This window comes from Haemorhous mexicanus, chromosome 6 (genome assembly GCF_027477595.1).
Source record: "Haemorhous mexicanus isolate bHaeMex1 chromosome 6, bHaeMex1.pri, whole genome shotgun sequence".
Taxonomy (NCBI): domain Eukaryota; kingdom Metazoa; phylum Chordata; class Aves; order Passeriformes; family Fringillidae; genus Haemorhous; species Haemorhous mexicanus.
Genome location: NC_082346.1, coordinates 10,552,928 through 10,564,983, shown reverse-complemented (window position 1 = coordinate 10,564,983; position 12,056 = coordinate 10,552,928). Strand labels below are relative to the sequence as shown.

The window sequence follows — 12,056 nt, the reverse complement described above, 5'->3', positions numbered from 1 at the left end:
GTCTTGAATTTTTCTCTAGATTTGAAGTAGGCAGTTACAGGTCTGTCCCCAGTGACTACACTGTCCAGATGGAAGATGAGGAGGAGAGGGAAGCCTTAATTATCAATCCCAGTGAACACGTTGTTGTGAGAAAGGTAAGGGAATGAAAGCCTTTAAAAACCCTCAGCTCCTTAAAAGTGGTGGGAAAACATCCTTCATTTCTTTCCGTGGGGGCTGTGAGTCCAAGACCAGCAGCTGTATAAACCATGCCAGAAAACACACTGCATATGTCCAGGTTAAAAAATGCATGTAATCATATTTATACTACACCTGTGGCCATTAAATAAACTGTGTCTGCATTTAATGATGCATGCCCAAAATGCACTATGCATGTTGATGTGTGGAGTTGCATAATACACAGCTTGGATTCATTCCTTTCCCCTCTGATTAATGCTGGGTTTGGGGCTTTTCAATCATTCATGCTTTGGTATTTGGCATCAGTTGTGTTTTGGGGTCAGTTGCTGTGTCAGAGACAAAAGGTTTGTAGTGCCTCAGAAATCCAGGCTGCAGGGGAGCTGTTCCTGGTTTGTATTCCTGATTCTCCCTCTGATAACTTCTGTCTCTTCCCCAGATGAAAGGAGGAGCCCTGTCCTTGCGCCGCTGGCTCCGGGGGCGAAGCCTTTACTGCTCCAAGCTGCTGACGGCCCGAGCCAAATCCCGCTATTTATTCCTCACCTACCTGGTCACACTACACCTCCTTGTTGTCCTGTGCCTCACTGGTGTGCTCTGAGTGCACTGCCCTCCCTGAGTGGCTCCTTTCCCTGTGGGCAGTGCCAGTCCCAGCCCGAGGCTCCTCACATGCTGCTGTTCTGCTATGCACTGGACACAGTCGTACAAATCCCTGGGACGCTACACCCAGCCTCGAGCCTCTCCAGTGAAACTCCTGCATATCACACTTGCTCCAAAGTTGACTTGAATTGCTCTTTTACAGTGGGATATTATATTTGTAAGGAGAAAATATTCCCCTCTGCCCTATAAGGAAACTGCTGCATACAAGTTATTTAATATCGTTTGTGGGTACATAATGGTGGATTACTACTGAATGGGTTGTAAATGATATCTTTTCTATACAAATTTTATTTTAAGAGTTAAAATATAAATTCTAAAGGAATACCAAACTATTACTGTATATTGGCTTCTTGATTATAACAAGAAGTTTTATTGAGTGCAATAAAGGAAGAACTACTGGATTTTTGATTTTCTTTGGTTGGTTAGGTGGTTTTTTTCTTTTTTTTTGGCTGAAAATAAAAGAATTAAGAAGGTTCTTTCCCATTAAGTTTGTAAAGAAATCAGGATGCACAGATCTGTGTGTGGTAATGAGGTAAGCTGATGATTAAAGATTCAGTAAAAATTCAAAATTGAGGTGACATAAATATTTCCAACTTATATTCTTTTTGTAATTCTTTAGTTTTTATAACTTGTGGAGGGTTCAATATTTTTAAAATTTCCTTGCGTTTTTCTTGGAGCTTAGTTACTGCCTGTCTTGGAGACAAAATGTTACTCAGCTGCAGAACACATGAAATTCAAGCTTCTAAAGACACAACCTCACATATTTTCCATGTTTCAGCTTCAAGGTACAAATCAATAAATTCAGCTAAGAATCTTGTGGGAAAAGGAAAACCCAGTGAATATGGAAAAGGAAGGATTCCATCGGTTTTACTGATGAGCAGAAACAAGGTTGACTTGGAGATATTTTAGTGAAGTGATTTATCTGCTAAAGAGGTAGTTACTGCTGCAGGTAAATACTGTAAACCACCTTCTTTTGATGGTCTTTAATATTTCTTAGTCTGGTAAAGGTGTGGATTTTTATATAAATCAAATATATTCTGCTATAATTGATTTTTTAAAAATAGTGATGGTTCATCTCCATTGAGTGGCTGATTCAGTCCCTGTGTTCAGCCCTGGTGTCACCCAAAAACTGAGATAACTCATAAACACCAGGTACAGTGGGAACATGAGTACTGATGATCCCTTCTCAGCCTGAAAATGGGTGTTGGCAGAATGATAATGAGCTTTTCTTAGCTAATTATGTTATAATGAAGCAGAATGTTTTCCAAAGGCAACAATGGCCCTTCCAGATTTATTCATCCAGTGTGCGGGATTTTTGACCTGGGGGGAGAGAAGACAGCCCTCTGTCCGGAGGCTCAGTGAGTGGGAAAGGATCCAGAGGTGTTTGAAATTCTGTCCTGCTTTCTTCAGGCCTTTGTGCTGTCACTGTGATAAGCACAAACTGGGGAAAAAAGTCAAATGGCTTGACAAATGTAGATATCCTGTGAACTCCATTCCAGAAGCTGATAAAAATGTATTGGGAGGTGAGCTCATGTCGTCTAGGAAGCAGCTTTTCCTGGGTAAGTATTGCTCAGAATGTGCTCCTGCTACAGTTCATGATTTAAATGCTTGGCTTCACTCGGTCTGAGATCAAGCAAATTGAGGAAATTTATTTAAAATTCTCTATCTTCAAATTCCAGTGTCTCAGCTGATGCAATTTAAGACCTGAATTTCCCTCTGGTTTGAGGGGTTGGAGCCCAGAGTCTGGGTGCAGTGCTGTAATGTTGGATACTGCTGATAAATAATGGGTTTATTGCAGTCCAAAGCCTTTTCTGGAGAGTTTTTGGAGAAAATAGTTCATGGCAATGTGAACAAATGTTCAAACCCACCAGCTGCTCGAACTAAGGGATAAGCATTCCCACAGATAATTCCCACATTAAAGCTCTTTCCAAATTTGTGTGACAAAATCCAGTTCTGCCTTGTTGGGGACAAGAACTTTGCTTGCCAAGTGCTGTTTTTCATTCCTTTCCCATTTCTGAAGTACCTTTCCTTACAGACTGAAGTTGCCAAAGAAGGGAAAATAAAATCTTTCCCTTCTATCAACTGCCTGAAGAGGCAGTTTTCCAGTCCTTAAAGTACTCCAGGGATCCCTAGTGGGGCCTGCACTTGGGGAGGGTTTTGCCATGAATTTCAGGGAGACCAGGACTTGGAGGTGTTGGCCAGCTGCTGTAGCTGAGGTGTTCCTGTGCCAGCTGCCTCTTGTTCTTTTTCCCAGAACAGGCACTTTCATAAAGTGTTTGCCACTTACTAATATGGAATAGGTCCTGGAATGAGCTCTCCACATTACAGAGTGGCTGCCACTTAAAAACACGTGGCAAATACTTCCCCAAAACTTTTGCTGGGTTTTTTTTTAGTTGATTGTTTGAGATTGATGATCACCCTCAAAAAAAAAAAAAAAAAAAAAAAGAACCAAAACCAAACCAAACCAACAAAAAACCCAGCAAATTTCCATGTTCCATGAGGGAAAAACTGCAGTCTTTGAAGTAACAGATGTTTTTGGTGGTTTATTTACCATTAACCACTAATGTTACAGCTGGTATGTGCAGACAATTAATTAATTTTAAGCAAAGGAACTTTCTAGAAGATGATTTCCCCTTGGGAGAGGTGGGATTTATGCTTGGGTCCCAGTAGAGCTAAGTGTGCGTCCTGTAGCTGAGCTTGCCCATGGCCACAAGGCCAATTAACAGGATCACAGGACTCTGGGGGCTGCAGCAGGAGATTTCCCCTCTGGAAGAAACAAAAGGCTGCCAATGTCCTGATTAATTTGCTTTGTGAAATCCTATTCAAGTGGGAATTTATGTGGGTACTTCACATGCTTGGTAAGATGCATGGACTTTGCTGGTTAGGTTTATCCTTTCCCAAAAATATTGTGTTTTAATTATATGAAGGTGTCTTAGGGAAGAGAAACCCCACCTGTTGGAATGTATTCATATCATGGGTCAGATTTTGATTTTTCTGGGCTGTCAAAACTCTCCCCTGAAGTTCTGTGTGATGAATAACATTTTACCTCATATGTTGTGATGTTATTTGGGGCAATCATGACAGACTTCCTAATGCAAATGTGATAAACTTAGTAAAATCACTATTCAATACGTGATTTTTCTTTTAGATGATCTCTCTCCCCTTTATATCAATGAGTTTTTCAAAACCATTTGAACTTACACCAAGGGGGAGCCTCACTGTTAAAAGGCAAAACAGTGGAATTGCTTAGACAGAGAGAGCAACCAAATAAGTGAGTCTAGAGAAATAATATCTTTTCTACCTCTAATTCCTTCCCTTTTTTCCTTTGTGCAATGACAAAGGACCCATTCCTTGTGGAGAACCATGAGTTTACTGATGCTCACCTTGGCTGGGCTCCTGTATAAGCACAAGCAGCGCTTCATTTTTGAAGCTGCCTTGGTCTTTCTGGAGGGTTTATGGAAGGAATTATTACAAAGTGGTTGCCCACAAATTCACATTTTAGTTCCTTGCATGTTTTGGGGGTGCATTCTGTGAGGGCAGGAGCAGGAACAATATTTCACAGGAAGTTTTAAGTTCAAAATGATATTTTGTCCCTGATGTTCCTGACAAACTTCACTAATACCAGAATAATGTCCTTTGCAGGGTGTTATGGTTGGAATGGGTCAAAAATACAGCCATGTAGGGGATGAAGCACAAAGTAAAAGAGGCATCCTGACACTGGAAAATCCCACTGAGTGTGGAGTCATCATTAACTGGGATGGTGTGGGAAAGGTGGGTGTTTTATTTGTTTTTATATTTACACATACTTGGCAGTCATGAAGTTCCTACTGAGGCAAAACATTTGACAGTGATAGAAACTGAAGTTAAAAAAAAATACAGGTTGCAATTCATCAGAGGTGAATTGGATAAATATTAAATTACTGAAATTGGGAACAAAGCCTGTGAAGTGCAGGGGGGAGGGTTATTTTCTCTCCTTAGAACTGACCTACATGAGCAAGAGGATGGGTGGTGCCCACATCTCATATTCCATGTGACATTCTCATTGGCACTTCCAGAGGAAAGGACAGACTGGAGCTTCCTGCCCCTATATTGATCCTTTGAGAGGGGGATTGGTTGGTTGGTTTTTTTTTTTTTTTTTTTTTTTTTTAAAGCATGTTTTTCTGTTGCCAAAAGTTAGCATTTCATGTCTGGGTGGTCAGAAGGCATCTTTATCCCATCCAGCACCACATCCTTGGCATTGTGCAATGAGCTCTGGGGGAAATGCCACTTCAAGGATGTCCCAGGTGCAGGCAAGAAGGTGTGCTCGTGGGAAAAGCTGCAAAATATCTTAAATATCCCAAGTGTCCTGGTGCCTTTGGAAAGTATCTGGCTCCGTGTGTGGAAAAGACTGTACTGTTTGGGGGGAAGCTCCAGAGGGAAATGCTCCTGTCCTGTTTTGCTGCTGAAAGGGAGATACAGGGCTGGGTTGTTCTGTACTCTGCCTGCTGGGATGAGGTGCAGTTATAACCCAGGTATCTGAACTCCGTTACTGTGCCATGTCCATGGACCCTCGCTGTTCCAAATCAACAGACCAAAGCTGATCCAGGAGCACTGGGAGTTCTCAGTTGATATTTGGAAATAAATTGCCCACTCACTCCACTAGATGGAAGCACAGTACTTGGGTTTCATTCTCTCCCTCCTTGCTATGAGCACACTTTTCTAACTACATCCCGTTGTTTTTCTACCTCAGAACTTTCCTGTTGTCTGCATTCAGCAAGAAATAACATTTTCCTGTAGGAAAAAAAAAACCAAATTGTGGGCCCATATTTTATGTTCCTCATCTGCATCTGGCAATTGTCCTGTGCACAGCACACACCAGTGCCTGTTCCTTCTCTGGGGAATGCTGGATGCAAGAACAGCTCATCTGAAATTGAGTTAAAAGAAGGAATTAAGGAAGGTTTAAAAGGTGGAATGTGCTTTCCTGTAGTGTGATTATTTTCAGGGTGTAACGTGGTGGAGGCCTCAGGCAGTGCTGTAACTCAGTGGTCAGGTACTAACTGGGCTCTTGCAGCTTAAGCATTCCTTCTTATTGTCTCTTGGATGGAAGATTTACTTGTGGAAGTGGCTCCCTAGCCCAGACTGGTAGGGAAGGGACAAGAAACAGAGGTGATAACTGTTGTGATTACTCCAAATATGGAAGAAAGGGTGATTTGGATCCTTGTGTGATTTTGATTCAAGCCACAAATTTCTTCCCAGTGCTTGGAAATCCTACTCCTGAAAGCACCAGGATGTGGAGGAAACAAGAGAATTCCTGGGTAATGTGCCAAAAATGGGACAAAAGCACAGCAGTGCAGTGCCCAGCAATCCACAGGGTACAAAAGGGGGGATCCCAAAGGCTGAGGCCGGGTGTGTGAGAGGGAGCAGGAGTGGGAATGGTGCAGTGTGGGAATCAGAAAAATAGAAACTTCCACAGACACTGAAGGATTTCATATGCAGCCTTGGGAGAAACTTAGATTGATGTAAAAATACAATACACAAACATTAAGCAGAAAAATCATAAACTTATGTTGCTATGGTTGTAAGAATATGCCTTAAGTAAGAAACTGTATTGATAAAATGGTGATGGGTTTATAATGTGGGGATGTGGTTGTGTAGAATCAGTTAAGAATTTGGAAGTTATAATAGAAGTATATGTGTACATGTGAGACAGAAGCCTAAAAGACTAAAGTAACCACAGTGCAGCAAAGGAAGTAAAGGTGATAGGTTAGAAAAACAAAATCAACCCTGTAACAACTGTCTACTAAGTTAGAAAGTTATATATTGCCTTATAACCAAGAAACTTGTGACTGGTCTTGAGCTGTAGCCAATGGCTTATTCCTTCAAAGTCTCACAGCTTCTAAGACTGATTTATCTGAGCAATAAATCGTTCTTAACCTGAAAAGATCCCATCCCTTCATTGCAAACGACAGCAATGCCAGTGTGGGATGCACGGGGGGCTGTGGGAATGGAGGAGGAGCACAGGCAGCCATGGAATGGAGCATTCCTGCTCTCCTGTGCTTCAATTCACAATATTCCAGCTGGAACCCAGCACAAGCCATTGTCCATCCCTGGGCATTTGTTTCCAGGGGCTGACAGTGGATGGCAGGGAAGGTGTGGGGACCCAGCTTTTTCTGGTGCTGGTGACAATGTAAGTGTTTAATAGAAATGCTGGGATAATTTGGGATGTTTCCTCCTCAGTAATTGCTCTTTGCCAGTGTGCTTGCTGCTCACATTTAATTCTCATGACCTATAAAATCAGCCCTGGATTGTTTTGGTTCTTGTAGAGTATTGCTATCCATTAACATTCTGGTTATCATTAGGTCAGATTTAATGGGCTGTGCAGGGCCTGAGTGTGCCTGGTTTTGAGGGAAAACCTGGGAAGTGCCACAGTTTTAGGCAGGCTCCTGCTTTATGAGTCCAGGTCTGTTCCTCACTGCTGAAGCCACCTGTACTTTGGGAATTGTGTAAGCACAGAGGTTTCCTTCTCTTCCCTTATTTCTTTCCTGTCTGAAATAGCAGTAATTTTCTTCTTACATCTGATTTATGGATATATATTTTTTAACTTTCACATAATTGCTTTCTGGTTTATTCAACTTCTCCCAACGTTTGTATTCCAAACCTTCAAATGAAGGATGGCCTGGCATCCCAAAGCCCAGTTCTGGAAACATCTGATTATTTATTTTCCTTAGAAGATTGATATAGAATTGAATTGTTTCAAACAGCTGGTGATTTTAATGAATAACTCCAGCTCTGAACAGATGTTGATATTGTAGGTGCTTCAAATTTAGAGAGGATCTCTTTTCCATTTAAGTTCATTTTGGGGAATAATAATACTTGTTTCTAGGATATAATACTTGTTTTTAGGATATTCTTTAAAATAAATTTACCCTTAAAACTATCCTGATATTTTGTGTTAGGTCAGAAAAAAAATGAGCTCAAAAGAGAATAAACACCCAACCCAGTGAATTTGGATAAATTTGGTGATGTGAGTTTGGCAGATTTGTTCTTGCATGCTTTCTGTCTATTATTTTAATATGGCTGTAAAAATATGAATAAAAAATTAAAAAAGAAATTATTTCTATGTTATAAAATATATTCAATGTATTAAAATATATTATTATTTAATATAATTTAATGTATTTCTTACTGAAAATAATATAATAAAAAATACATTACTCAGGCTGTATTTGAAAAACTTATGGCTTTGGGCCAAAAGTCCACATGGTAAATTTAGCCAGGGATAGAAATAAGTGTGATTTAAGTACAGAATATTGGTATAGAATCACCTGGGGAAAAGGAGATGTGGCTCTACACTTCCCTTGGTGCCCACTTTTGGTGTATATTTAATTGGAAGATTATGCATCCATCTAGCAACAGTGTAAATAAATTAATTAAGTTGTGAGCTTGGCAGCAGGAGTGGCTGGGAGGGAATACAGCTGGGAGATAAAAACCAGCACCAGACCATCAGAACAGCCCAGTTTCCAACAATGAGGAGGAAGAGCTCCTACAGGAGACGTGTCTGGGGCTGCTTCTCTGTCATTACACTGCAGTGCTAAATCTGAGTTTCAAGATGGTTTAAAGGCTTGTTGTTTATCACTGATGGCATTAAATTCATTACAGTAATTATGAATTATTGGTAATTTACGTGTTCTTTATTTGAAAGCATAGTTTTCATTAAAAGTTGACTTTACTGGTGAAGACATTAACTTCTGAAATTCAGTATTGGAGTTTGTGTGTGTGTTTGTGTATATGTAAAAACCTTAGACTGCTGCATTGCTGCAGCCCTGCCATCAATGTAAAAGAACTTATCCTAGGGTGTCATCTCCAATTAATATTGTCTGTAAAAACCTGACCTGGGTTAATGGAAAGGTATCCATGGACTTGGGTGATTTTCCTTTTAAATGAATTCCCAAAGAAAGCATGGCATGGTGTTCACAGAAGAACCACAGTTCAGGAGGGGACCCAGGAGTAGTAACTGTCAGCATTCATTTAAAAAACCCCAAAATTGGCTGTCCCTTCAGTTTGTGTTAAATGTAGATCCTAAAGTTTTTCCAACTCCTCCTTCCAAATCCTTTTGAAGATGTTCCATGTTCCAGCAATATGTGTCTAAAATCCAACTTTTTGTGTGCAGGCTTGGTATCAGAAATGCCTTATTCATTTTGAGTGGAAAACATGGACTTCATATTATGTGGCATTGGATTTGGAAAATGAAACAGCAACTGCTGCCTCCTCCTCCTCTCTTGAAAAGGGCATGGAGCTTCCTGATGGACAGGGGAAGGAATTCACCATTGGCAATGGATGGTGCTGATGCCCAGGAGTATTTTGCTTGTATAATTACTATGCTGAGGTTCCAGAGAAGGTGAGTGGAAGGTGCTGTCCTTGTCCTTGCTCTCTGAGCCTCACACATCTGTCTTTTTCCTGGGGTTTTCCTAGGGAGACAGCTTGGACTAGTGAGCCTTCCTCTCATTTTAACAGGAGGAAAAAGAAGGGGATGAAGAGAGAAATAATGTGTTGAAGCTTCTTTCCACTCAGGGCTGGAATGCACAGGTATCCATGAAACCACTTCAAATGGTATTGTGGGATGTAATATTGACTTCCCTGAGTGATATTGACTTCCCTGGGAAAAATGTCCTCTCTGGAGGAACCACCATGTGTACCCTGGGATTTGGGATCATGTGCAGAAGGAGAGGACAGTTTGTCTCCAAGTACAATAAAGATTAAGGTGATTTTTTAAACATTTTTATTGCTGCCAGTTCCATCTTAAGATTATTTTTCCTTATTCAAATGGTCTCTTAATGGTAAAAGCTGCAAAATCTGTCAAAAAGCAGTTTTTCAAAGTTCTGCTCTAGCTACCTAAAAGTGAGAGAGGTTGATCTTAGCTTCACTCCCACTTTTGAACAGCAGTCAGCTCAAATTCCCAGCATCCATGTCTTCTCAAGCAAATGGAAATCATATTTTCCTTGGCCTCTGTGTGAATTTTACTTTATTATTCTGGTTTCAGTTTGTATGACTGCTCAGGCTGTTAATAAATCACCTTACATGTAGGAATAGTACTATTGGCTGGCCTTATCACCTGCCTAAGCATCATTAGTTACATTTCAATCGTGACTTCTTGTCTGTGTGGTGGTCAAGAGCACCAACCTTGGTCCTCAGATCTCTGCAACCAAGTTACATTTGCAGTCCCCACAGGATCAAAGCAAAATTCCATTCAATTTGCCAAGAATTTACTTGCCTTTGTTTCAGTATTAATGGTGAAGGATGTTCTTTAGGTTTTCAAATTTTAATTTGTGTTTTATACAAACTATTTTGTTACTTCCACAGTTGCTTCTTTTTAATTTGGTAATGAATTTCCATTAATTCTCAGAATTGCTTTAACAAGGAAAATTTGTCATCATTATTTGAATGTTATTCTTTCTAAATGGAAGAAAAATCTATCCAATGCAAGAAGAAGCAGGCATTCCCACTCACACATTTTTTTTTCTCAGGGGAAACACCTTATTTTCCTAGAAGTAAATTGTAGAGGAAAGCATGCATTCACATGAAGCTTACCTTACATATAAACCAGCCCAGGTGCAATGGCTTCTGTGGATGCAATTTATTAAATCCACTGAGTATTTGACACTGAGATTTTCAGTGGGAGTTTTGGAAGTGATTGCTGAGCCTTCAGCCTCCTCCAACTCTGCAATTCAATTCTGCATTTCCCATCAGGGATGTTTTCCTGGTAAGTGATACAAGATCTGAGGGAGACACTTGTCATCAGTTATGTCAAAGGTCTTCATGTTCATTCACAAAAAACAGGGAGCAATTTGAGGGTTTCTTTTGGGGAGGTTTCCCTCCATTTTTGCTTCCAAGTTAGATGTTTCTTGCTGACATTTTAAGAAGCTCTAGATACAAGAAAAGGTGTTTTTAAAAAAGAAGCAGTGTTTTCAAGACACAAAATGGAAATGGAAAATCCTGAAACTAATCATTAACCATTCATTAAAGTGGTTGTTGGTCATGTTAATTGGGGCTTCAAAGAAAAAATGACATTTGCTTTACCTCATGTGTACAGAATAGGGAGGGAAGAGATAAAAATATATAGTGGTGAAAGCAAATCACTGTGGTGGAAAGCTTCTTGAGGTCACTGAGGACACCATGCTTGGGATAAACTGACCCCTTTTTCATTCTGGCAAACTTTTAATGAAAGAGGAAAAGGGCCTGGTGATCTTTTGCTGCAGAGGTTAATAATGGATGATCCTGATGAGCATTTCATGTAAAAAGCAAAGCCTGCAGCTCTCATTTTACATGGGCCTCCCAATTGTGCATTCCCATCCAACAAGAAGAGTGGAAAATACACCTGAGACAATTAAAAAAGGTTATAGTGGGCAGCATTCACATTTCTGATTCCACTCCCAGTGCATTTCCCTTCTTAATAGGGACAGAAGAGGCCCCTGGGGTCATCCAGGCTGTCTGCCCTCACACTGCTGGCTGAGACACGTGGCTGGCTGCAGTGAAGGGCAAGGTGAGAGCAAGACTTGGGTCCCACTTAAGTGAATAGCAGTTGCTGTAACTAAAATGCTAAAGTTCTGTTTTGCCTGCATTCATTTTCAGTAAAGCTCTTGATTTCTCTGCAAATCTACAGCCAGAAAGTCTGGGCAGAGTGCTGAACCTTGTCTAGAGTGTGTGACTGAGTCTCCATCACCGTGACCAGTATGCAAAGCACAGAGTAGTGGAAACAACCCAAATTCCACATCCCTCTGTGCTGGTTTCGCAGGATATTCCAGTCCTGGCCTGAAGAAGACCAGAACTGTAACGTGGTGACAACAAGCAATGAAAGGTGCAAGCTTTGAGGTGAATTAAATTTGTGAAGGTGGAAGCCGAGCCCAGCGATGTGAGGAGCTGCTGTGGAGGAGAATGAGATTAACAGGGTAAAATATCTCCTGTTTAAGGTTGGCCTCAGGCAAGAACAAGTTTGTCAGTGTAATATGTTGTTGAATTTTAATATGGAAATGTCTCCTGGCATGTATTTCAGACACACTACAAATAGTGATATTGATCTAACCTTCAGTTAATGGGAGAGAGAGGTCCTCAGTGAAAATCGGATCTGGGTTTGAATGGCAAATAGCTTTAATATTCTGGGGACAGTGGATCATTTGCACAGCTCAGTAAGAGACTATAAATCACCAGGATTAGGGCTTTTTTTAAATTATCATTTTAATGCAGGCTTGCTT

The 12,056-nt window shown here is 40.6% G+C and overlaps 1 protein-coding gene and 1 long non-coding RNA gene across 3 annotated transcripts in view; both read left to right on the top strand.

Moving 5' to 3' along the window:
* The window catches only part of LOC132328526 (golgin subfamily B member 1-like), a 34,269-nt gene extending 33,040 nt beyond the window's left edge, over nucleotides 1-1,229 (top strand). For both annotated transcript variants that reach the window (XM_059848444.1, XM_059848443.1), the window contains exons 28-29: nucleotides 20-134; nucleotides 611-1,229. In XM_059848444.1, coding sequence (XP_059704427.1) covers nucleotides 20-134; nucleotides 611-769 — 274 coding nt within the window. In that variant the 3' untranslated portion in view covers nucleotides 770-1,229. The remainder of the gene's footprint in view (nucleotides 1-19; nucleotides 135-610) is intronic.
* A 1,166-nt stretch (nucleotides 1,230-2,395) lies between these two features.
* LOC132328527 (uncharacterized) lies at nucleotides 2,396-9,581 on the top strand. Its single transcript, XR_009486807.1, has 3 exons — nucleotides 2,396-4,599; nucleotides 8,978-9,205; nucleotides 9,322-9,581. It is a non-coding gene; the product is annotated as an uncharacterized LOC132328527 (long non-coding RNA).
* Nucleotides 9,582-12,056: the final 2,475 nt, after the last annotated feature.